General features: G+C 39.2%; 1 protein-coding gene across 2 annotated transcripts in view; it reads left to right on the top strand.

The window, feature by feature from the left end:
* The first annotated feature begins 5627 nt into the window (after positions 1-5627).
* The window catches only part of LOC117430683 (connector enhancer of kinase suppressor of ras 2-like), a 108522-nt gene continuing 86700 nt past the window's right edge, over positions 5628-27449 (top strand). Inside the window, exon 1 of one of the 2 annotated variants that reach the window (XM_034903090.2) lies at positions 5628-5974. In XM_034903090.2, coding sequence (XP_034758981.2) covers positions 5911-5974 — 64 coding nt within the window. In that variant the 5' untranslated portion in view covers positions 5628-5910. The remainder of the gene's footprint in view (positions 5975-27449) is intronic. The other variant, XM_034903091.2, reaches the window with a different exon arrangement.

The raw sequence follows: 27449 nt of genomic DNA on the forward strand, positions 1-27449 counted from the left end.
AGTACATTGACACTGGACTACCATACCCCATTTCTTTCCATTCTTTTCTCTTTGGCCTCTAAAATTGAGCACTGGGCAGAGACTGCAGTACTGGAGGCCAGTGATAGGGGGCACTAAGCGCTTGTGAGCACATTGCTTTTGGATAGGGAGCTTCAGTATTGGGCCACCTTTCATCAGCCGTCGAAACAGAAAATACCACAAATACAATAGAGTTTGATGGACTGCAGATTTCATTTTATATATGTATAATTCATTACATGCCAAGAATGCAAATGAATAAAAAGTGATCCTTACCTAGATGAATATGCAAATACAGTATACAGTGAATTACAGTATTGGAATGGGTGAAGGTGTAGAAATCGGCACTGTTCGCCCACAAGTCTTTCTCAGGAAGTAACTGCATAGGGAGCACAGCCATTCCAATAACTCTTATTGACTTTCTTGTTCCTGCTGCCTGATATACTGTAGATATGCTGTCACATGACTTATTCAGAGGCCATGAGCAAGCTTTGCTGAGGATGATTAACAATCACCATCTCAGGCACTATTAATATGAAGCTGAGCCTGGAGCCTCAATAACAACACCTTTCCTTCTCTCCGCTATGAATGATAATGCTCTTTTTATTTATGCTTTTTATTATTGTGTGATGCTTTTGGAATTCAGTGCTCTTGAAAGGTGAGGGACAGGCACTATACAAGCTACCACCCTCATAGCTCAACAAGCGAGTGCAGCTCAATCCTGACCTGAAGGCCCCCCAGCTGCCATGCAGTCCTGGGCCTCTCTCAAGCAGAGACTGCTATTCAGATTAATGTCTACATGGGCTGATTTGATACCACAAAATTAATTTGCCTTGTGAGCTTACCCGGGTTCGAACCCAGGCCTCCAGAGGGGAAAGGAACAAAAGCTTGGGGTATGTGCCACCTAACCTGCCCAGAACTATTCAATAATAATTATCTATTAAATCAGGATTTCAAAAACATTATTAAAAAGTGGGATCCTTGCCATTTCAGCATCCCTGGGACAATAGCCAGGGATGCTGGGCGAAAAAAATGACAGACGACAAAGACTGTCCATCTCTGCAGAATCATTAATAACTTAATATAATAATAAAAAAGTCTGAATAGCTTTATCGATGCAAGCGAGCAGTTATGTGGAAGGTTCTCAGTGTGATGGTGATCCAAAATCCATTCCTGTAGGCGTTCAGCCACGGAATGAAGCCCTCTGTACATTTAAACCTACCTCTCTTTACAGTCAGGGACTTGAACTAACCTCATCTTCATTTATCTCCAAACTCTAAATCTGAGGGAACACAAAGTTGCCTGAAACTAGGTCTTCCGGTCTCCTGCAACCAGGTTTCAAGCCACTGTTACTGAAAAAGTGGCTTTGTGTTCCCTCAGCTTAATGTTGTAAATCCCAAGAGTTGACTGAAATTCTGTATTTTGTGAAGTCATAGATACAGAAGCACCTGCCAAATAAACACCTGCAGCCCTCCATCATGTCAGATCTGTTGTCTTGCCTATCATCACTGACACTGACTCGCAACAGGGACACGTAGTTTATAAATGTTACGGATTTGTCCAGCTCATAAGATTATTGTCCAAATACACTTTTGAAAGTCGTTTTTCCCATTGTAAAAAAAAGAGGCATCAGGACATACGAACCTGTGATAGTCTGCACAAAACTCAGGTACATAACTTATGAAAATTCCTAGGCCTGTATGCTCGTGTATCAGCCCAGACGAAATGGAAACCAAGCGTCTACAATGGCTCAAATCATTCATGTTTGAGACAACTGTTACTGGTTAACTGTCAAGATCTATGTGATAGGTATAGTCATAACAACGCACGCAAGTTACCTACTGATCAAGTAATTACATGGCAGTGAGAAGACATATGCTAAATCTTAACACTGCTTACCTTGCATAAATGTTGGCATGTTCTCTATGGTCGTATACAGCAAGTGTAGTTGGACTTTAGCTTGGTACTTCTTTAAAGGAATACCAAAGGTAATACAGATAATACATAAAAAATACAACAACCACAAAAAATCCCCAAAACTTCTAGGCTTTTTTTTTTCTGTGGAGAAGTAGCTTTTTAGTTTAGTGTTTATATTTTATAGCAGCTACAGAACAATTTATATAAACTTTTTCTCTTTTCTTTTCAGAATTCTTTTTTCATCATTAACATGGTTAAAGCACTTCTTTATACCCTCTGAATTTGCATAATATTTAATATTTGATCCCATAAAGTGTGTTCTTAATAATCACTTATTACTCTTTCAGCACTAGATATTTGGCATGTCTTCTAAAGTCACCTGTATATTTTACCTATGGGGCTGTCTCTGAGCAAACCTTAGAAAAGGTAATATGTAATGAGGGCAATTAGAATTCACCACTAAGAGTGTGCACCAGTAACAGGGGGAACAACATTACAGTGAGTGAAACTGTACTACATTATATATTTTATATATATATGCAAAGAGTTTAACATTCAATTCAAATGTTCTTTTTTCTTTCTTTTTTTTCTCTGTTTAGGGAATCCAGTAATGATTCTTGGGGAAAAAAATGGGGTTCCAACTAATTGTTACTATGGATTTAATGAAGGATACAAAAATGTCTTATTCTGGAAATACCTGACAAGATATCGATGCTTGCTGGTAGTTAGTAAGACCTGGGTTTCAAGCTGAGCAGAGTCTGATGCTGTTTGGCACAAAAACGCTTTCTGTTGCCAGCAGATTGTTGCCAAGTTAAAATGAGATTACCATCCCTGGCAAAGGGAATTTTAGGCTTGGGGTTATAATACGATAAACATAACTACAAAATGATTTGTTTCAGTTCAGTCTATTTATCGCATCTGAGATGCTAGAGTATTAAGATTACAATAGTAAACACATAGGATTGGGACTCCCAATAGTATATGACAAATCCTTTAGAAACTGCAACACAAAAAGGGCATACTTTCTGTATGTTTACAGACCTATTTGTGTTTATTACAGTTTCTATAACAGTAAGATGTTTCTCTCTAGCTCATCACGGTGGCTGATCTAGCATGTTACATATGTCTATGGCAGGCAGCTAGAACTCAAGGTCAGCTTCTGAACTCCAGAATCAACGTACCTAACACAGAATATATCAAAAAGATATAAAAACATAATGTGTGTGTGTGTCATAGCCATAAGAACCACTCAGGATGACTCCAAATAATAACACTTGAAAACGACAATAGAATATAATACACAAGCTACAAAATTGTAGCTCGTGCTTATGAGCAACACTTGTCATTTTATGTTTTGGACTAATGTTTAAAACAATGATATTGTCATTGAAAGTTAAATATTTAATTTTGTATTTAAGTAACATTATGAGCTAAATGGTTGGTTGCATATCTAAAACTATAGGGTGACAATACTAGGTGTGATTGACAGTGTATAGACAGTACTGATATTATCTGTGATGTTGCCGTTTACTATGCTTACCATGCTTTACCATATCACTCTTTGCTATGCTGTAATTTTTCCATGGTATATGTACCAACGAAGGTATTCATACATGCAAACAAACAAAAAAAAAACATATTTACTCTAAATATGTGCATGCAATTTTAGAAATCAGAAGCAAAGTATATTAATTTAAATAATGTATTTAGTTTAAAAGTTCAAACTTAAAAAAAAACAAGTAGAAAACATTTTGGATTACACAACGTTTGAATAGCCTAGCGTTTTAAACATTATTATTATTATTATTATTATTATTATTATTATTAGTAGTAGTAGTAGTAGTAGTAGTAGTAGTAGTAGTAGTAGTAGTAGTAGTAGTAGTATTATTATTATTATTATTATTATTATTATTTCAACTTTACAAAACAATTTTTTAATTTTGATCTGCTATATAAACAAAGAAGTATGCTACACAAATCGACTTACATGAAAATTCTCTAGAGTAAAATCATCTTTTTTCTAGAATTGTATATATATAGACTGAAATCCTTTAGGCTTTAAGTTGCACATCTGGCAGTAGCTGCTGCCTGACACACTTGGTTACTTTAATAGTGACTGCCGGGGCCTCCAGTCCACATTCCCCCAGCAGGGGGCGCTGAGTAGTGACGTGAGGATGTCCGCCAGGGTCACGCTGCATCCAGAATCCACTGTATACAGGCTCTCCCCTAATTAGTTCTTCGGCGGAGTGTGTTTTGCCTGTTAACGTATTGTTTATAAATGATCAGAATTAAAACCGAACAGAGACATCTGTTCAATGCACTAATGTTTGTACCTTGCAGAAATGTTTCCGAACTGGAAGGTTGTAACCCCAGCAGAATGAAAGTGCCTGTAAAAATACATTGGGCAGAAAACAATGCTGTGCCATGAACCTTTTCTATATTTCCAATAACTGTATATTGTTTTATATTAACATTATTTATTAACATTACAGCTGTGGACAAAAATGTTGCATCACCAAGAATTTTAGGATTGAGACCTATTTTTTTTTTTTTTTTAAATGAACATCATTTAGATATTTTATTTATCATCATGTAATCAAAGAAACTACAAAATGATATCTCAGAAGCCGTAATAGCAGTACAGTATTTCATGTTAGATTTTGAATGGTCACATTTTTAAATTTTCGTTAAGTATACTATAAAGCGGTATTTAATTCAATATGTTAACGTAGCATTATTCAGCAGGTTTAATTCGACTTCATGGAGCAAAATTGGTTAATTCTATAGTGTGATGCAAAACGTTTGCATCACACTATAGCAGATCTGTCATGATTTGAAAAGAACATTCATCAAGAGTCAGCTTTGTAGACATAAACTTTAAGTCTTCTTGTGCAAGAGACTGTTTATACATATGCAGATAGCAAACGTCACTTTTAATATAATTCAGGAAACGCTAATTTCTTCAAATGTATACCTATTTGGAACGTTTAAACTCCTGGTGGCTAATCGCTAAACACTGTTGGACTAGACTGTTCTAGAACACAGAAAGTGAACAGGTCCCTTAAACGTATTTATTTATTCATGTGTGTTTAATATGTATGTCTGTATTAATGTAAACGTAGTAAGAGAAATCAAGCGTAAAACGTAAAGACATATCTGTGCAACATTTTTTTTCTTACTTAATTTCATATTACGATCACTATAGGGCATGTCTACACACACCTCTACCTATGTGGAATATAGGAATCTTAAATCAGAGTTTTCTGTAAGTGCTATAAACAAATTAAATACTCCTTACACAACTCGTTAAAACCCCGCAATGGTATTGCAGCCATATTTTGTAGATTGTCCCTTGAGTTAAGGGGGAGAGGGGGGGTCAAAGCAATAAAGCCAAAGTTTGTGAAACTTCCCACGTTTCCATTATGGTCGAGTTCATTATTCTACTGTAGTTTTTTTTTCAGAAAAAAAAAATGTTACGTTCATCCAAAAAGAATGGGTGATTTCTTAATGAATTGATTTCTGGAGGAGGGCGGCGCGGTCCACTCCGTTGCACACTCACGCCTTGCACGGAGGTGCTTCTCGTGGAATGTACTGTTACAAAATGACTCGCGCGCCGTGCTTTCTTCACCCATCCACTGCACCATTTCCTGGTTCACCGTGGCTCGGGTTTGCTGCTGCAGAGTGCAGTAGGGAGGTGCTGTACGCGCGCAGCACACATAGCCTTGACTATATTAGAGTATCACAGTGCGGGAGGTAGGCAGGAGGGGACATCAGCCACGGCAGCTCAGCTGTATGTGTGTGTGTGTGTGTGTGTGTGGATTGCACCATCATACCCTCCACAGTACCTACTTTCAACCATGCTTTGAAAGACTATCGATATCTATATCTGATATATGCATATACATTTATATTTTGTATCACTGATTAATCAAAGCATTGCTCATTTGGCGTGAGTAAAAGAAAGTGACTTCGGCTATGGCTTTAGTAATGGAACCTATTAGCAAATGGACACCGAAGCAAGTACTGGAGTGGATGAAAGGTATGTTTTCACGATTTTACTTTTTTTGCGTATATAATGATGCCGCTATCCATCCGATGCATGTCGGATGAAACGATCTTTTGAATTTAATCTGCTGTTTAAGTTTTTTTTTTTTAAACAACGCTATATGTGGTATTAATGGTGATATGATATTATGTATAGACCCTTCCTCCCGAGTATGTGCATTTGATTGTGCTGTTGGGATTTGTTAGTATGAATCTGTCTAACCGCACCGTGTGTGGATCGTGATTTTGGTTGTTCAATAGGACCCCTTTTCTTTCACAGATCAGGTGAGGTGAGGCAGCGGCTTGCATGTATGACTAAGTGGCGAAAACCATAGCACTAGATTTGCTTATCATAATATCAAGAACGAAGAAAATGCTTCGGGGCTCTGAGGATTATGTACATTTCTTCTCCCTCTCTTTTATTTTATCTGATTCGGTTCATCCGATTATTTTGCTGACCATATTATTTTTTTTTCACTTACTCTCCTATTGCAAATCTAGCTTGATAAACCTAGCAGCACCATGGACAGTGCAGGCTTGCCTTATTTGGAAACTGTTACGGCACAGCCTAAATTTTCTTATTACAGGTTTCATTGGAGGGAACCACAAACCCGATTTGCATTAATTACCGTAGCCTAGGCCTAGTGTTCAAGTAAGGGAATTAGCACTTTGGAATATGTTAGCGCCTGCATCAGCCGCGTGTAGCGTTAAGATGGTAGGAGTCGTGTTGTTATGAATAATGCTTCTCAGAACACAGGAATGGCACGATTCTCACAAAACTAATCGTGCGTGGAGACTTAACATTACAATTTAAAGAGTTATTGAAAGTGTCACCCATTTTGAAAACATTATATATCCACCTCGATGTTTGTTCCCTAGATGGACCTCTGGTGGGGGCCCCAGATTTAACATATTTATATTTCAAACAAATGACCAGTAATTAATTTTGTGAGTGATTTGATTTATAGCTTGAGTTGGTTATTGCGACGGTGTTCTAAAATCGGGGTGACTTGAAGAAAAAAAAAAAGTGTAGATGCTATATAACATGGGAATAAATATTGACTTGTTTACACCGTTTTAATATATTAATGCTTGAATGTCTAGACCTTAGGGGGAAATCAGCGACAGTGGCTTTTTTGTAGGTGGACATGCCTCCAGTATATCCCGCTCACCGGACCCTCCTTAAATTGGATTGATTTAATGAGATTGTGGACGTTGGCAGTTTGACGTGTCACTTCGCTATCAGACTGGGCATGTGGAGATGCTAATTACTCTAAGCAGAGCAAGCCAAGACCCGTGAAAATTAAACGGTAAATTTCAGATTGTATATAGACTGTGTCTGTGGATCTATACGACCACAGCCATGGTCAGCGGTTTTAACTGAAATCTACACTGGAATGGGAATCACACCAATACTAAAACCTGAGAGCAAATAATAATAATTATCTAAGTCCAGATCCTTCAGTAGACATTTCACACAGTGGATTCCCACGTAGCGTCTACTAGGAAACTGTATTCAGTGGGAATAAGGCAATGCTCGTCCATAGGGTCCTGCTTCATGCTAGTATAGGAGCGAATTTTTAATCGGCCGTGTTTTATTTTTTATTTAATAAACGTTATTATAGAGGATAATTCCGTACGGTGATATAAACTGCAATTTAAACCTTTAAGAGTGCTTATTATTATAAGCAACTTTGATAACCGGTAGACCCAAAAATTAGTTTTAAACAGGATTACTGTCATGACACTAATAATTTAATTAATTATTTTGATTTCACTTTTCAAACACTTGCTTTTTCGCTTTAGATTGTTGATTTACACCTCAATAGACACACTAAACTGCATTTTAGGATTGATCTGTCAACGTGGTAATAAATATGCAAACCCTATTGCAAATGAGTGAGTTAATGCAACGAAAGCGGAATAACAAATAGTAGTTTGTGTGTGTTTATACGTATGTGGGACGGCTTTATCGATCTGTTTTATGATTAATACTGGGGTGATGTATATCACGTTCTTATCACTGGTTTTTTCCCATTTTGCTCAGAATAAAATTATACAAAAAAGTGAATTCAATGGATGTATTGATAAAATAAACTAACACTTACAATAATATGAACAAATAAATGACCAGTATTCATTTCATCAGAACTGTAGTCATTGTGTAATGTACCGATGCAGGTATAAATACAATAAGTAAATAAATAAATAAAAAAACAAGATTCACGTATCCACAACGACCCACACACACACTCATGTAAGTGCAAACGAAAGGTGTAAGAAATATGCTTTCAATATTCAGATAAGAACATCACAAATATCTTCATCCATACGCAAATCTTCTCATCAAAGATGCGTGATGCTGTGAATGCACAGTTTACTTTTCAGATAAGCCCAGTGACCGGTTAAAGCCTCCATTAGAGACGGTGGTGGGTGTGCAGAGAGGCTATACATATTTCATGTATGTTCATTCTGGGCTTCCTGGACCACAAGCTGATGAGCATGTGTGTGATTCGTGTTCCGACCTGAAATGCTTATTTTAACACGAGCTGCAGACAGATCTGGAAGGAATCCTGCATACAAACTCTCCAGGGTAGGACTCTATATGATAATTGGACAGTAATGCGTGTATATAATAACCTCGATGAGTCATTTGTTATTGTTTCAACCTCCCACATTCGGGAATTTACCCTTTTATGTATGCGAAGAGGCACACTAGAATACCTCAAAAACTGTTGCACTAATATAGCTATAGCTTACTGTACCAGCACAAGATGTGGGAGGAGGGAAATTCTACACCTCATCTGAGGAAAATACAGCTAACTTTTTAAAATGAACAATATGGGATAAAAGAAAAAGGAAAAACGACACACAACTAAGCATATGTAGGCTCAGCAAACCCACTTGCCCAGCACACTCTGGTGTTTGAGGTTTATTGTGCAAAATGATCAGGTGTCAGACTTAAATATCTGCAAATCACATTTTAAATGTGTTTTTCCTTTTTGTCTTTTACTTTTTATATTTTTGGGTACTCCAATAGGCTACCAAGTGTTTTTATTATTATTATTATTATTATTATTATTATTATTATTATTATTATTATTATTATTATTATTATTATTTCTCATCTCTAGATGTCCTTTCATTGCTGATAAGAGAATATTTGGTTGTCTGTTATCTTTTCTTGATTCCAGAAAAAAGACACCTGTCACCCTACATCACTGGTATAGGGATATTGTGCTTACTGTAAAACTGAAGCATGAGCTGCTTTTCTTTTTCAATATATATATATATATTCCACACTCCAATGCACCACAGTTTTCCCGCACACCAGAAGGTAATTATATCAAATTCAATTACAGTACTTAACGGCCTGTGAGAAGATGTAGCCTCACATTAGGGTCATTGCTAACTACAGTCCGGAGGTCTACAGACTACAAGAATGCCTCAGGATTCTCTGAAACATAAAGCACTAGAAACATTTCTAATACAGTCTGCCTAATTCTATAAACCAGTGTCACAAATTCAGAATATAATACCAAAAAGCACACCTGGCATTTAGTGTTATATTTCTAAATGAAAAACAAAGACACTGTAGGTTAGTAGTTGTTTTTGAACTTCCATCAGGCAAGCAGAAAACAGATGCAATATCTGTTTTTATATTCAAGTTATTATCACAACTGTCCACAGCCTATCCGTGCAGTGAAGGGTTAGCTAATAACTTGAATCATCTTGGGAGAAATGACCACAAGCAGAATGATATATGTTTATTCTTATCTATCCACTGTCTGGGGAACAGTTTCCCCTATAATTCATTCTGATGTTACAACAACTGTAGGTATAATAGGCTACTAAAAATGAGGGAGATTGCCTTTTCGTTTCCTGCCACTGTGCTATAATCATTTCATTCATGTACCACTATAAGCCCACACTTCTGCAATACCTGTTGCAGTTTTATCATTGGAACCCCATCTCTCTGACAGTTTTGATATCAAGACTTCAAGATATATCAAGTTCTTTAAAGAGTGATTTAGTATGGCAGTGAGAAATCAGTGTTACCTTACTCAATGTGTTCTTACTGTTGTTTAGATTATATTTTAATCAGCTCTTAAATTCATGTTTAACCTCCAAGTACATCAGGGACACCAGAGTGTAACCAATCATCATGCCGCACTCTGCCTCTTGTAGAAATACATCAGTAAAAATACCACTTAGTTTCATACATGGCCATTGCTTTGCAGGGGGACATGTTAATGCCAGATGTGCTTGGAGGTTAGACATGATTTGAAGAGCACTATGGAGGGTGCTTTATACATTTTCCTTTTTTTTTCGTCGCCAGTGGTTGGAATGCCCAATTATTATTTTTTATCCCGGTTCACCACTGCAACCCCCCAGCAACTCGGGGAACGGAGGCTGAAACACACGTCCTCTGAAACGTGTTCCTGCCAATCCATCATTTTTCGCACTGTGGATCCACCAGACTTATAGTGCTGGAGGACAACACAGATCTGAATGGCTCCATTGCAGACCCGCAGGTGCCCTATCAGCCACAGGTGTTGCTGGTGCGTGGTGAACCGTGGATTGCCCTGCTGACCTAAGCCCTCCCTACCCGGGCGGCGCTCGGCCAATTGTGTGCCGCCCCCTAGGAACCCCCGGTCACGGTCAGCAATGACATAGTCTGGATTCGAACCTGCGCTCTTCAGGCTATAGGGCACATGCTGCACTCCACGCGGAGCACCTTTACTGGATGCACCACTCGGGAGCCCCTATACATTTTACTTTTTAAAAAGTCACCAGGATGTGATGACTGAAACAGAATATGGTACAAATTGAATCTAAGCAAGATGAACACATTTGTTAAAATAAGCATTTGGTTCTTTCTCTAGTTTTGTGTTTTTGCAGCCTGGAGAAAATAGAAATGAATTGTGTCTTTTGCCATTTGAAATCAAACTCCTGCCAGAAATTAAGCTACTGTTTCCTTTCATGTTCCTTGTCCTTTATGTTCCTTTATGTTCCTCATAATTAATACTGTTTAAATATATTTCTCAAAGAATTCCTTTGCCGTATGAAGACAGTCCCGGCAGGCTGGGTCACACAGCTGCTGAATATTGTAGTGCTCAGTGTAGTCATTATCGCCAGTACAAGATTTCGCTTATAGAACCAACTTGAAATGTACCACTTTGTTTCCAGTATGAATGTTGGGGAATGGGGGGTGGGGATGGGGGGGGGGGGTGTCATGCACTATTATGAGACCAAGATAGATCATTATGACTGGTATTAGATGCCATTAAAACCAAAAAACTTTAACACTGCACACAGTGCCACCAGTGACCAAGATTCTAATGGATGTTTCTGTAATTGGGTCTGTAGCTTTGAATGTTTATGATTAACCCTTTTTCTTAAGATGTTTTTTCTTTAGTTTAACATGGTGAATTTGCACTTGAATTTGAAGTTTCCTTATGCGATACAATTCTGTGCTGTGGAAATGTTCTTATTTTTTGTCCCCGAGCCTCTGTTATGCCTAGAAGCGAAGCTCTTATAGGCAAAAGCGATTTAAAAAGAGAACGATACGAGCATTAGGGTGATTCACACACTCACACGCACACCTTGAAACCTTGAAATTGCCTGTGATGCTGGCGTCACCACGGTGACAGAGTGGGGCCAGATACACAGATTGTTACACTGATGCTTCAAACGTTCTCCAGCACAGAGACAAGGGACCTTGAAGCGCAAGCTAACACAGTACTAATCCATACTTCCAGCCTCTCATATCTGCCCATAAAGACATCTAAGGGGTTCCCAGGCAGATCCTTGGTGTGAAAATACAACCTTCCAAAAAGTATTGGCCTGTGTCAGTTGCACATGCCTTCTGGTATTTGAGTTGAGTATTAAAAAAAATCCCGTTAAACCTATTCCGCCTTTATTCCTTGGAATGCACTCTTCTGTGCTTAGCAACTAGGTTAGCAACAGATGTCAATGTGGCGGACAATAGAGGATTCCCACTCACATGAAATTACAGAATATGCAGGTCTATTAGGCAAATACATGGAAGGGGAGAGAGGGTGTTTAGTGCTGACAATGAAGCAACTCAATTGTTAATTGTGGGTTGTGCCTGGTGTTTAATGTGTTTCGGGGGATTGGTGTGAACCATATAAAGCAGGGCTTTCCAACCCTGGTCCTGGGGACCACATGTGTCTTCTGGTTTTCATTCCACCTGAACTATCAGTTATTTAACTAGACTCTTAATTAAACTCATAATTTGCTTAATTAGACCTTTTTAATTGTTCTCAGCTCCTAAAAAGTTGCAGAGTTCAAGTTACTTCTAAAATGTTATAGCTAGCCTGAAATCTGCAACTGTTTAAGAGCTGAAAACAAGTAAAAAGATCTAATTAAGCACATTATTAGTTCAATTAAGGGTCTAGTTAAGTAATTGAGAGCTCAGTTGGAATGAAAACCATAAGACACAGGGGGTCCCCCAGGACCAGGGTTGGGAAGCCCACATATAAAGGGTCTTGCTAATCAGATTAAATGAGTTTGGTTATTGTGTGTGTGGTTTTTATTTTTGTAACACTTTATTAAGCAAGAATTAAAAAGTCATTAGCCTGTGTATCAGCTTTGCATGGAAATGTAAAATAAATATACTGTAAGAAACAGCTACGAACAGATGGAGGATGAACCAACAGTACTGAGCCTTGTGTTTTGTAATGAATAGTGATTCACGTCACTAGATTTACAAACAGGTTCTCCTTGGCACATGTTCTTGAGGGCATCAGGCTTTCAAGTCTGCTTGAGCATGGGATCTGTGATTGGCCAAACTAATATTTTGAATCGCTCTGCTAAATTTGATGTAACTTTGCCTGGGCATTTATTACAAGAGGTTATGCCAGGGTCACCACAGTATTTAGAAACTATTTGAGTGTTAATGCTCACTTAAGAGTGCTTTCTCAATGTGAATTACTGTAAACCTGGCACACCTTAGTATGTTATTTTTTTCTCTTGGTTAAATAAATCCATACATTTTTTTGTGATCAGATTTTTATTAAAAAATTAACAAAACAATAAAACAGGCAACAGACAAAAACAATCACATTTTCACCCCAAACCCCCCTCCCCATCTCACTCCCCTCCCCAAGTGGCAATGCCCCTCCCACTAATCCATAAATAAACTGTGACAAAAGCACTAACGGGTTCTAGAACATCCTGTCGTGTACTACATTCACTTTCATTGAGATTCCAAATCCTGTTTTCCTACATAAAACAACACACAAACCCACACTGCAAAGGCTCCATAGTGACTGCAGCCTGTCGCTGAGCAGAATGACTGATTCAGCTGAAGTCAGACTCAGCAGAAGCAACACAGACCTGCCAGAACACCAAAATATAACATATAGCTATATTTACAGGGTGCTTCTATTGCTGTATAACATCCTCAACTTCCACTGGGATTTTGTCCACTGAGAAAACCTCATTTAATTCTAGACAATGAAGTACCTTTTCAATTATCATTGTTATGTATTGAACCTGTGTCCTTTTTCTTGCTTTTTGGAAAGGAGACATTTAAGTTTGGGATGACTGGCATCAGGTCAATACCCAGCCACGTGTCCTGGGAAAAGGAAATATCACCATGACGCAGCTTTGTGGAGCCTTCCAGGCTCCAGGCTCCGACAGAAATCCCATTGTGCGGTCGAGGATTCACTGTCTTTCTCCTCTTTTATAAAAGCGCATTTCTATTGTGTTTTAAAGTTCAGGCTTTTTTTATATCTGAGACACAGTAGCATCAGCAAGAATTGGACAATCGATCTTCGCTGGCTCCAAGTCCTGATCAGAAAGGATGTACAGTGCTTGGCTGAGAGCTTGTGCTTATGACAGGCTGTCTTTTCATTTTTCTTTTTCTCCTGTATTTATCCATTGAGCGAGGATAGCAGGGACATCAGTGATAGTTCAGCCTCTCTGGCTCTCTACTTGAGCTGGTCCTATCCAGTTGGGTCTCTCCCGAGCAGCCAATCAGCATTGTTATGAGGACTGTCAATCATAATTCATGTGTGAAAGCTATATTCAAACTCCAGAATTAAAAAGGCTAGTGCAGGACCCCACAGTGCCATTGAGCAGGTAGCAACAGTAGCCCATGGGGAATAGGAGGATAGGGGTGCTTTTGACAGCTTATAATATGCAAAAGCTTTAATGTGTTCAATGTGACCACCATGTGTTTCCACAGTGGAATTACCCACAGCAGAGCGCAGCAAATCCACTAGAACTGCAAGCACTCTTTTGCCCATGATATGTTATTACTCTTCAGCACATCCCTATTCACTGGGATATCCAAACATTTTATTTGACTTTTGAACTACACTGTATTTGCATTTATTAAAAAGATTGCAACCCAATTGGCTAATACAGGCTCACATGACCAACAATGGTGATTTCTCACAAAAGCCACACTTGCAGTCAATAGTACCCTTTGAAATCACACCTTCAATCAGAAATTCGTCAATTTTTAACCCTCGGGGCAATAAATACATACTTGATAATATGCTGGTATGGTATCGCTGTACATATAGCAGCTGCAAGTCTTAGAGAAATGAAATGCAACACAGTTGGTAAACTGATTAGCTGTGTAGCATTGATCTTGTATTAAATAATTATACGTTTAGCTGAAGGCTGTTCCGTGGCGTGTAATTCCCTGATTTCAGGGATCACCCAAGTTGTTTTTGTTGTTTAAGTCAAATTGAAAAAGGAAAGGAAATGTTAGATAACCTGATAGTCATGTTTTCTACCTTAGTTTTCACTTTATCACCAGCTGCTTCGTATATACATGTATAAGGTAAATTAAATCTGTCCACATTCACTCATATAAATAAACACTGTACTGCATAAACGTTTATGGACAAACCTCTATTTAATTGATACTTACAATACATATGCAATAATAAAGCTTGATTTGGGGCACATTTCCTATAATATGAAAAAGTGTATCATAAAATAAGGTGGGGCTTAACATAAATAGCCTACAGCTCACTTTGACTTACTTACAGAGAGTTTGTTTACCCTTCAAATCAGTTTTTGTCATCCGTTCATACATTGCTATACTAACTTGCTGTGAAGAAGTCCTTGCTCAGACATTGTTTCAGCCTACAGTGTGCATGCAGGTGCTGGTGACGTCAATGTGTCTGACAGTAATGAAGGTACTGGTTGATGGTGGTGATAATGTTTCTCATAATGATAATTGAAGCAACTTGTGATTTGTTTTAGAATTGAGTCTTGGGTTAGGGTAATCAAATAATTTAAAAGTGATAATGTCTTACAACGATCATAATTGCAGCAATTTCTGACAATAGGAAACATCGATCAGAATTTACCACCCTGTGTCTCTCTTGAGAAGCAGATTCTGGTCTGGTTACTTGCCAGATTTTTAGCAGTAGTGAATTCTCGTGTGCACACACATTCTGTACACATGCAAATTTATTTTTATTTTACAAAAACTAATTTGTGAAACTGCTTTCTTGTAGCTGTAGTACATTCTGACAGAGAACAACATTAGAAAGGCCCCCACCGACAGTGGGTATTGTTTATTTGCAGTGTGGCCTGACAGACTGTCTTAAACAGCTTGTTTCTTTTTCTGAAGATGGAGTGTGAAGCAGGGGCTTTGTTTATCAGGGTTACTGGCTTTGAATGCCCCTGGTACACAGCATTGGTTCCAGTTGAATTGACATAGTCACTATCAGTATCACTGTCATTATAATTTGTCATACACAGTGTATACAGTATATGTACTAGAAGTAGAGCAGAATTCTACTGTACAGGAATCAGCTCACTGAGTTTGTGCATCTTTTTTCTGATTGGCTGTTTTTCAGGTTGTTTGTTAATAACCTCTTGCGTGTATTTAATCAAAATAGACTTTAAAAACAGTCTTTAAATATCTTTGTGAATTATGCCTGACATGCCCTGATTCTCAGAGCTGTTTACTCTCAATAGTCACTAGTGCAGGTTTTCAGTCCCCCTCTCCACACACACATTTAAGTAACCAAACCAGAGACAGAAAAAAAGCCTCTGACATGTAATGCCTTATATTCGTGAAACTGCTCTAGACTGCTGTTGGTTTCTTAAACAAAGTGATAAGAAAGGTTTAATGCATATAAAATGAATTATTTTAAAAAGACCGCTCTTTAATGAGTTCATTGTTTGTGCGCTCTCTGTGTTGTACCCGGTGTGAGATGTTGCGTAGCCTGAGCTAAAATGGAGCTGCGAGCCTTCATCCTTGGGGTAAGCTTCAGTGGTCTCCTTCACTGACGGGCACACAATTCAACAGTTGAAGAGAAAGGCTGATGGGAAGTGAAGAAGCTTTCAGGTGGAGTGAGCGGTGTGACAGAGGCAAGCAGCACCTGAGCCAGCTAGTCAAAAACAACAGCAGCTGTCTGAGATCTCCAACAGAACTAGACTGGACCATAGCATTACTCACCATTCACCACATTGACTTGCATACTACCAGGGCAGTGTGGCAAAAAATAAGGCACAGGTGGATTGGGTTTGGTCAAGAATGTGCCATTATTGCAGCAACATTTGCTTCTGATAAGACTGGTGTGGGGCAGTGAGTCAGGGAAGCATATTAACATTGCACGGTGCAGCGAAGATTCTGGTTCCCCGCCTCACGACGGAGTCTTTTCAATAGAGAATCATACAGAACACACATAATAGGATATTAAACGGGTAGGTAGTGAATATTAGGACTTCAGGCCAAACCTAAAATATTTCCATCATGGTGTGTAGGTTGCCCCTTTAAGAGCAGCTACTAAAACGGGTCACATATTTGAGCATGGTTATTAATGAGAGTGATTGCCTGTAAATTCAAAACTAGTTTACACTCCATTAGCCGCGGAGCCCATTGCTGACTCTGACTGTCAATGAGAAGCGGAGCTTGGGGGAGGGGGAGAGGGGCTGTGCTTCAGGGAACGAGGCAGACTTTTCCTTATTACGAGGTTATAAGACCCTATTTCCCTGTTAAAAGTGTTGTGCCCCATGTTGAAATTGTCAGTTCTATGGGTGTTTTCTGTAAAGTTTTATTAGTATGACAAGAAAAAACAATTTCATTTGTTTACATTGCTTGCAGATGACATCCATAACCTCCTACTGCTGCAGACGTATTCCTATTTAGTTTACAGTGACGCATAGTGGGACATAGGCTGTGCAGCTGTACACAACCTGGAGAGTTAAAAAGCTCTCTGATGTTATATGCTGAACTAAAGGGTAAACTGGACAAATGTAGCGCACAGGATGTACAAATTGCTTTCCTGGTTAGTAAGACAACAGAAAAACAAATGTGGAACTCCTAATTCTCACTCGGTGATCCCTGGCAGAATTCACCGTGGCACACACGCACACACGCACACACGCTTGAAGACAGGGCTTTTCTAAATCGTCAGAGGCGCCGTATTCCGTTTACAGAACAAAAACAAACAAACAAACAAAAAAAAAGTTTGGCCCCTTCCCAGGGCTTGCTGTCTGCTAGCTTTTAATTTGCAACAGACCCATTAAAGCTGGCAATTCATTTAACAAGGCGCAGTGCTGCCTGCTCCCTGCCACCACCATGTGACAGCACACATGAGTCATAGAGGGGCCGCAGGCAAGGCAATCCCTTCTCTCCCTCTGTAAATAAAAATTGAAATGTGAAACTTTAAAATTAGGAGCTTTGTAAGTGATTATGCTCATAGATGAATAGCTCGTGGGTGTTTTTGGTGTTTCAGAGAGAATCTTTTTTTTTTTATATAACAATCTGCAATTGTGCATGTCTCGTTTATAAATTTTCAAATAAATCCAACCAGTCATTCACAAGCAGGAAGAGTCATGATCTTTCATAGAAACAAGCAAAGAAATATCCAAACAAGAAACAGGGTACCCCAGAATGCGCCCCATATCTAAAGGAATTGTGCTGGTGAAAAATAATGAATTAAAAATGAGATTGGGCCAGAGACTGGATCTGGCTACACACTCAGCCGCTAGAACACTTCTTTGCGTTGTCGCATAAAGTTGTTTTTTTATTGCCGATTCGTATCTGTCTCTTTAATCCTCATCATCTTGTTTTTTGTGCGCCCCTCTCTTAATTACACTTCCCCCTCTTCAATCCTCACTCCCCTCACTCTTCATCTCTATCACAGTTTCTCCATCTTACTCTCTTTTCCTCCCCTCCTCTCACTCTTTCAGTTGATTCTGCCATCCCCTATCTTCTTTTGCCTTGTACTCTCTCATCCTCCTTCTCTGTCCCTCTGTCTTTCCCTTTTTTCTCACTCATCCTGCTTCTTCACTCCTTTTCTGCCTCTCTTTTCACTCCCACTCCCTTTCTCTCTCCCTCCCTCTCTTCTATAGCTCCTACTCCCTCATCAACTCTCTCTCACTCTCTGCATCTGCCTTTATTTGTGGTCGCAACATTTCTTTATGTAGGTTCCCAGCTGTACTGCTCTTGGCTGATTGAATATATAAACACTCTTTGCTCCTGAACAATTCATATCTTCCATCTCTTCAACATGTGTGTGTGTGTGTGTGTGTGTGTGTGTGTGTGTGTGTGTGTGTGTGTGTGACACTGCAGGCTGTTTCCACATAAAATGTGCCTTTCTTAGTAAAGAATCGGTGGGCAAAATGCAAGTCAGCCTTTGACTGCTGAGATCCAGTCAGGAGAAGGTAAAGCTAAGAAACAGCAAGAGCATTGAAACCAGGCTGGGGAACAGCTTGAGCACAGCAATTTCAGAGGTATCACTGATAATTCATTTATTAAAGAGGACTTTGCTGTTGGTTTGCCTAGCAACCGTTGCCAAGCTGTCTGGTCAGCAGCACTGCATGAGCCAAAGGCCCACCACAGTCAGACATTGGATTCTACAGCTTGCTGAAACCAGCCCAAGCCCCTGGCTGTAGCTTCTCTTACTGGCAATAACAATTGCCAAGGCAACAGCATGGGCAGAGGTATTCTCTATTGGATTTAGAAAGCATGCTAATAAGGTATTCAGAGGTATTTTGCTGGATATTGAGGTGGAGGAGTAACCGAATGGGAAAATAATTTTTTTTGGTAATGAGATCGCAAGCAAGGTACTTCAGCTGATGCAGCTGGGATTACCTGCTAGTAAAAATTGTTCTGATTGGGGTGACTGGCCATGGGGTATTTGCTGTCTATTTTACCCCACTCAGATCACTTACCTACTAAATGTCTTGCTATCCCTGAATAGATAATCATCCACTCTTCAAATGTATGCAAACCATTTGAATCTGCGAGCTGTCTCGCAGATCTTGTACTTGAGTTGGGGAGTTTATTTTCCATTTAACCCCAAACGAACACCCTGCTCTCTTAATATTTGGATACCGCCCCATCTTCAAAAATTAGGATAAAGATGGTAAGTACCACAAAATTGCTACCCATTCAAGTGGAACATGTGTGGTATTTCTGCAGTGGTGACTGGCAAGACTGGTGTCATATTGAAAATCTTGATAGTCTTGATAGTCTTGGCAGTTTTGTGTTGAAGTGAAGAACAGATCCACAGTGAGATTCCTGATGTGAGTTCTTCCTCTTGTAAGACCAGATTCATTATGGAAGCAAGCAAACCACTCAGAGTGCTGTGCACACCATAGCACAGGCACCGCTAATTAGCAACCTTCCTGTAAACAGCCATGCGGCTCTTCAAAGACATTAATGGCAAATATGACTTGACAATTAAAAGCAAAATTGCAGCTCGGAGCCAAGCAATTCCAAATGAATGAAGGTTCTAGCCAGCCAATATGGTCACTAATAGTCCCAGAGTAAGAAGTGCAATCTATTAGTCATACTTGTAATTAAAAATGGGAATAATTTATTTATTATTTTTTTTTTAATTTAAGTTTCATCAAGCACATTTACAGAGCTGGCAGGGCTGGCAAAAAAGGGTTACTGCAAAGGGTATCTCAAAACATGAGGGTGAGGTCTGTCGCTAACAAGAGCAAACTAACCCCCACTCTAAGCAAACTTCACTGTATATAGGCTGCTCTTGCTACTATTGGGGAAAACCAGTCAAGGCATATAAGTGCAACTTGGCAAATGCTGGCCAAAAGGATGAGTAGCAAGGTTTTAGTACTACTATTTTTGCATTAACTGCCATTAAAGTGGCCACCATAAAGAATACATCATTATTTAAATGCAGTTGCCATTATTGTAGTAATCACTAATAAAGTACCTCTTTATAACAAACTGTTGCTCAGATGTTTTATTAGGAAAGCTTTTAATATAAATTTAGATTAGCATTTTAATATAGCATTCATCACAAATAGAATTTCTATTGCTAGTTTGTTGGGAGAGGACTTTTATCACAGCATGTATCTTGTTTTCATGTGAAAAAAAAAAAAAATATCCGTGACTGATCCAGATACAGCCATGTGGCAGAAATAAAAAAAAGAAATTCCTACTAATATAGAAATTACACTATAAGGAAATAGATTAACTTCCATTGATCTTTTGATGTTTTCTGTAGAAGATCTACCATGAAATGAAAGAGGTAGAAAAGAAATGCCTGTTGCTATAAAACGCATTTAGCATTTCTATCACTGTTATTCATTACCCTCGTATAATGGATATAATTTAGTGCACAGATGTACAGAAAATATCTCATCTGCAACAGGCCGATTCCTGCATGCATTGCAGTACTTGCACCAGATTGAATTCATGCTTCAAAATTCCAGACTGTTTTTGTTGAATGCTAACATCATATGCATTGTTGGTACAGGGTTATGGTTGTATCACATTTAAAACAAGACCTGTACAACTGTTGCAACTGAAACGTCCCAGCATGCACGTGTCCAGTGATGATCATGCAGCAGATTGAAGCTTGATTGTCTCCTAACACCAGTGAAGGGCTGATACAAATAGGAAACAATTGCTAAATTGGTAGCAGTATAGATATCGTTCTGTGCAAAGCGCTTATTTTCTAAAAAGAGCAAAAATGTTGTAAAACTGTGCAACGTTTCAACAGCTCCTGCCTGAAACTAAGTTCTTCGAATGAAAAAACAAAAATGGTCCAATGAAAACTGATGTCGTTTTTGCTCCCATGATGCATACCGTATCACATAAACTGGTCACATGACAGCAATGGTGCTGTTGTCACATTTGTGTATCGATCCCCATTTTTGGGCCAACTGACATGTTAATGTCGTGATCTGTCAATAAACTCCCACTTCTACCACCAAGCTCAGATTTGGTCGTGTTGCTTCACACTTGTGGGTTTGACGATAGGAGATTCTACACTCATTAGGGAGAAGGAGTTGACATGTCTCAGTGGCACAACAAACATCTGGGCCCTGTGTCATCTGTGTGCGAGCTTTAGCTCCGAGTGTATAAACACAGCTGACACACGTCAGATTCAGAGGCACAATTAAGCCTGCAAGGCCAAAGCAAGCCCGAAGTGTTGACACAAACAAATATCAAAATGAGACAGCTATGGACGAGACTTTACTTTTGTGTGAAAAAAAAAATAGATGTCACATTTGGGTCAATCTCAGCCAGCATGTATATAGACACATTCTCTGTAATGCCTGTGCTATCTTCCTCTAACGGTTTTTACAATTGTACATTCGCATCTACCTGTCAGGAATATATAAAAGTCCTTGGTAATGTGTCTAATTTTTGTCGATAAACTTTATCCAAGGTGACTTACAGAGACTAGGGTGTGTGAACTATGCATCAGCTGCAGAGTCACTTACAAGTGCATCTCACCCAAAAGACACAAGGAGGTTAAGTGACTTGCTCAAGGTCACACAATGAGTCAGTGGCTGAGGTGGGATTCGAATCGGGGACCTCCTGGTTACAAGCCCTTTTCTTTAACCACTGGACCACGCAGCCTCCTCCTGATATTGTGTTTGAATAATGCAATTTGTTTGATCTAGCAGACCAAACAAACACAGTGAATGTAATTGTATTCTATAGCTTTATCTAAGAAAACAGATACTGTAAATCACATATTCTCCTGGAATATGAATCTTGTCTTGACCCTCTTCTAAGAGGCTGATTCAATTAAAAGACATAACACAAAGCTCTCTTGAACTAGGCAAGCCAGTGAAGTGTGTGAAAGTAGGTCAGGGCTAAATGAAGTGTCATACCTTAAAGTCACTACCTACAAGCTGGTGTCGAAGACTTTTTTATACTTGATAACAACGCATGGGTATTTTTTAAAGAAGTCAAAGTCTTGACTGGCCCCTAATCTAATGGAATTTTTACACCTTGAAAATATCTCTTTTAATACACACACACAACGAAACACTGCATCCTGATGAACAGCCCCAGGTGTGCTTGCATTAATCCCTCTTTGAAATGCATTTAATTACGTTATTTTTAGCACAGCGGTTTGTAAGGGGGAGTGTTGTGTCTGTTTTATGTGCTTTCAGAAAAACAGCACAAGAACCGAGCAGCATTTAGTGTGGTTTCAGAAGATCAAACACTGTCAGTAAATTCACTAAGAGAAGGAATAGTTCATCTGTGTTTTTTGTGGTAGGGCAGATAATGGGACTACAAAAGGAATGCCTAAGAGCTGGTGGGCAGGAGCAGCCCAAAGGAGAATCCAAACGCTGTGACTCCTTACTCAAACAAGCACAGTTACAGATATACTGGAGGTTTTCATCAGATCTGCCTGCTCTTCAGATCAAGCCATACCTCCTGCCTTCAAATGTCACTGGTGACTGACAGCTTTTAACAGACGCAGTTAACAGCAGGGGTAGGGTTGTCAGATAATGACATTTGCCATTATTGATAATAGGCTAGATAAGCAACCCTGTTGTACATAAGAACATATTTTATAACACGCGTGTGGTGTCACAGTGGGCTTTGCCAAGCTTTGAATACAGAGCAATGTTTAACCCGTAAAACAAAAATGAATTACTTCATTAAATCTATTCTTATCAGGGTTAATAATGGGTGGGAAAAACAGAAAACACAATTATTCTTTGTGGGTAACTCCAAAATAATCAATTAATCAGTAAAGACATGAAAAAAAGAAAAAAAAACCCATCTGGCAGGAAATAAAAATCAAGGCACTAATAAATAAGCTTGCATTGGGAAGCTTCAGTTATTATCACACCATCACGCATCAAGTCATTTCATCTCCCAGTTCCACAACATTTCATTCCTTTGAGGCAATAAATCATCCACACTAAAAAATGATCCATAATTTAACCCATCCCAAGCTTAGTAGGGCAGTAATTATTTAGCTGATTGGTAAAGGAGTGCAGCCTGGCTTGCTCACAGTTAAGCTAGAGTAATGGCTTCGTCTGCTTCACTGCTAGTATTTGTCATTCACACAAGCCTCGGAGTCCAGATGGATTCTTTCCCATGAACTTTCTCTTTCGGAAGCCTGTTCTTGAGAGGAGGTGTGAAATAGTTTGGGAGGTTAACCTTGGCACCACCAGCATGACCTCTTTAATTGAGTCTCTCCATTGACTGCTTGAAATGGCTGAAAGACAGGAACAGTGACAGTGCATTTTGCAGGTTCTTTTTATATCCACTACTTTGTAGCTGCTATAGATTGGAATTGTATTAGTTATTATTAACACCTGGGGATCCTGGATATATAGTGGAGTTGCTGGTTTGTCCATCTGTCTGTTTGTCATACTAATATTTAAAGATACTTGTATTGAAATCTGATTGTGGTGAAACTTGGTACAGACATTCCTTTGCTCAAGAGCACAAGAATATTACAGTCTAGATCACGGTAGCCAACTTATTGATTTGTGATTAGATGGCTAATTAAATGGATGGTGGTGAACTTTTCATTTTTTTTTTTTACAATAAGTTATACAATATGCTGAGAATACAAGTTATGATAAATCCATCAGGATGTGCAGTATGACATACGTATGGCACTCAGACATTTGTATAATGTCTTGTGTATATATTTGCATGGAATATGTATGCTACAACTTATATTTAAAAGTATAGTGCAGCTAACTGTAAATTAATCCTGCAGTGAAGATGTTGATTCTCATGGGTTAAGGTCAAGTAATCAAATACATGTGATCAATACTACTACTTGGACTAATAATAATACTAATAATGCTAATAATACTAATACTACTACTACTACTACTACTACTACTAATAATAATAATAATAATAATAGTAATAATAATAATAATAATAATAATAACAACATTACATTCCATTACTATTTTGCTGCAGCACAGCTCCAGAAGTTGATATACTGTACCAACATTTCCTTTGTATGCTAATTAGTTATACTCGGAGGTGTCAAACATGTCTCCAGATAAACAGTAATCAAAGAAGGTAGGGAGGATAGTTCTGTTTCAAACAAACAAACAAACAAACAACCCCAGAAGACTGCAAGGGGGTGGAGCGAGTGTGATGGGGTATGCTGGGCTCCTGTGGCATGCTGGGAAATGTGGCAGGTCATCTGGATGACTTATTATTAGAGCTGCTGCAGGCTGGGGCTCCAGCCTCCCATTCTTCATCCGGTGGCAACAGCCCCACACTCTGCTACTCTGCTAACCGCGTTCATTGATTTGCTGATGAATCAATACTGCATCTGGCCGTGGAACAAGAGGGAGAGTCACGAGGGGGGTGTGGCAGAGGTGGGGGCTTTGCTGACAACATGTGCTCGCGGCCTATGTTGTGTTTTGCATTTCTATGACAATAATAGCCAGATTACAATATTATAATCAAATGTAGCCCTTTATACTGTATGAGGAGTGCTTTAGCCACAACCTTCATACTCATCGTACCAGAGGTAGTGTTTACATAGTGACAGTGTGGAAGAGGCCTTCAGACAGAACCAGCACGGGAAGCCCAAATGAGACTTATTAGATTTGTTTTGAGTAGAGCTTGCCAAATTATCTTTTATGCAGTCGAAGATTTACAATGCCATGGCTCTGCATTAAGAGGCAATGGAAGCACAAGGCAATTACAAAGGCATGAGCCATTGGTAGAAGGGCACCACTGTGATAACAGGATCACAATGGTCAGGTACTCAGTTGCTGTATAATGGTATCAGGGCTGGTGTGCTAGTGTATCAGGTGCTCCAGATCCACTGTGTTAGCATTGCTGGTCTCATCTCATTTAAATAACTTCAGCAGTTTGGAGGGCCAAAGGCAACATGTCAGTAAAATGATGGTTTCATTATTATTTTCCTCATAAGTGGCTACTGCAAGGTGTTCTGCCAGTTCCAGCTGAAAGGCTTTGACTCATTTACACACTGGCTGGCTGGGTCTGATTCCTAACTACTAACCCTACCCTGGGGTTTATTACCACCTGTGAGGAGGCATATCCGTAGCAATGGGGGTATAGTAGGCCACACTTTAAAGTTTCACATACCAATTGAGATGAAACTTGCTTAGGACGTTCTTTAGCAATCCTTATAGAATCTGGGAGTATAAGGAAATGAATGTGAGACACATACGTGCCTACAGGATTTCTCACATTGATCTTATATCTAGAGCCGGGGTCTCTCACTGGGGGGGTCGCGACTCCCTGAGGAGTCCCACAAAATGTATGAAGAATAATGCCTTCCTGTGATGTATGAATGAAAGGCTACATTAGGGGGATTGCAGTAGGCTCTGGTTACTTCTAGAGTGTTCCAGTTAGAAATGTTTGAGAAGCACTGATCTGGAGAAACTCTTATCCAGGTGTTTTTGAGAATCAGGAGATAAATGCAGGAACCTGTCTATCTGTGTGTGCTACCATTTTAATATGCACATAGGGTGTATTTTATTTAATAATACTCTAAAACCTCTAAGGGGGTGTGGGGAGGCTGTACAGTATGTAATAACATACTTGTTTTAAGATCTTAATGCTGCAATTTTTTTTATGATATACTTTCCCCCCAGCAGTGATTAACATGCCAAAATACAATAAAAATGGTACATGCAAGAGCTTGTTCATGAGTTTAATAGCTTTGTAGATCATTAAAATAGACTTGCCCCAGTCTATAGCACTAACCACAAAATATATCCGACTATATTACTGACTACACTACAGTCCTGATAAGAAAACCTTTTTTTAGGTGAGCTCAGAAAATGACACACCGATAGCTTGCTTTGCCATTTAGAAAGGGAACATGTTAAACTGTAGAAAGTAAATGATACAGCCCACATCAAAGAACTAAACCGATTTCTTAATGCCACTGCGTTTTAACTGCATTTTGAGCTCACTGTTATTACAAAGGGGACCCCCACCTCTAAGGGCAGGGTTCACAGTATCAATGGCTAAGCTGAAACGCCTCCCAGCTGTCTCAGTTGCACTTCCCGCATCAGCTTAAATCCTGTGAACACAATAGCAGCCTCCGTGTAGAACGAGAGATTACCCTCAGAAATGATCTTCATTTCACTGAAGGGCATTGCAGCGTGAATTGGGTTGATGAAGTGCTGCTCGGTGACAGGACCAAAGACACGGAGTCTGAGGTCTGCTATTAACTTGACTTTGCTAGCAAGGCTTTTCAGAATGGCAGAGAGGTTAGTTTTGCTGTTCTACACCTCTGCTTGAAGCCCTTCGCACCTTGGCAAGCGAACACAAGGAACGGCATTGAGAATTGATAAGTGTATGAGGCCTCCTAGCACTGGCACTCATCACAGCTGGGAAGGTCTTCTGTATGTGATAGTATATAATTCTTGCGAGGAAGAGGACTAGAGTACCTGTCTTCTTCTGTCAGTGTATGTGAGTTCCTTTGGGCAGTTCTCAAATACAGCCACTTGGGTATGTGCCAGTCCTGCTATACTGCATTTCAATCACACTGCTATTGCTAAATCCGGTAATGGATTTTCAGTGACTAGATGGTCCTATTATTGCTTTGAAACTCCAGTATACTTCAGGGTCTGAGACCTAAATCACAGCCTCTGTTGGTTTAAATTTTCTGTTTATCAATCCTGCCACTGGCTTTCTGTAATTCTACCTTCCTATCTGAAAGCTATCTGCCACCGAAGGCTCCATGACAGATTGAATATAGGATATGTTGGCTGGTTTAAGCTGCGCGCATTCAGGACAGGAGATACCTTATCTTCATCATTTTTTTTTCTCTTTTAAACTGCAGTGAAATGCTGTGAATTCAAACAGAAGGTTACTGGCCTGAAGTTTAAACACATTGCACTGTAGCTGAGGTCCAACTGAACTCCAGCAGCAGTTATAATGTATTAGTGAAGTGTGTTCAAGTTTTGGTTTTCTTTTGATAAGGCTGGGTTGTCATTTTAATGTCCTGAAATATGTCTCGTTTGAAGTGTGTCTTGTTTGTTTGTTTTTTTTGTTTGAGTGTTTGTCAGAGAAGTGAAAGAGACATGGATGAGCATAGTGTTTTCCCTGTGGGATTGTCTCCCAGTTAAGTTTTGTATTCCATAAAAGACACTACCGTGTAAAATAAACCAGCTTCATCTACTTGGATAGGGTTTGAAGCACACAGTGGGGCTACCTCATCTAGTCTTGTTCTCTTTTTTGTGGTTGCTAAAAGACCAGTATTAATAAGGGGAAAAGGGAC

This window comes from Acipenser ruthenus, chromosome 26 (genome assembly GCF_902713425.1).
Source record: "Acipenser ruthenus chromosome 26, fAciRut3.2 maternal haplotype, whole genome shotgun sequence".
Classification (NCBI taxonomy): Eukaryota; Metazoa; Chordata; class Actinopteri; order Acipenseriformes; family Acipenseridae; genus Acipenser; species Acipenser ruthenus.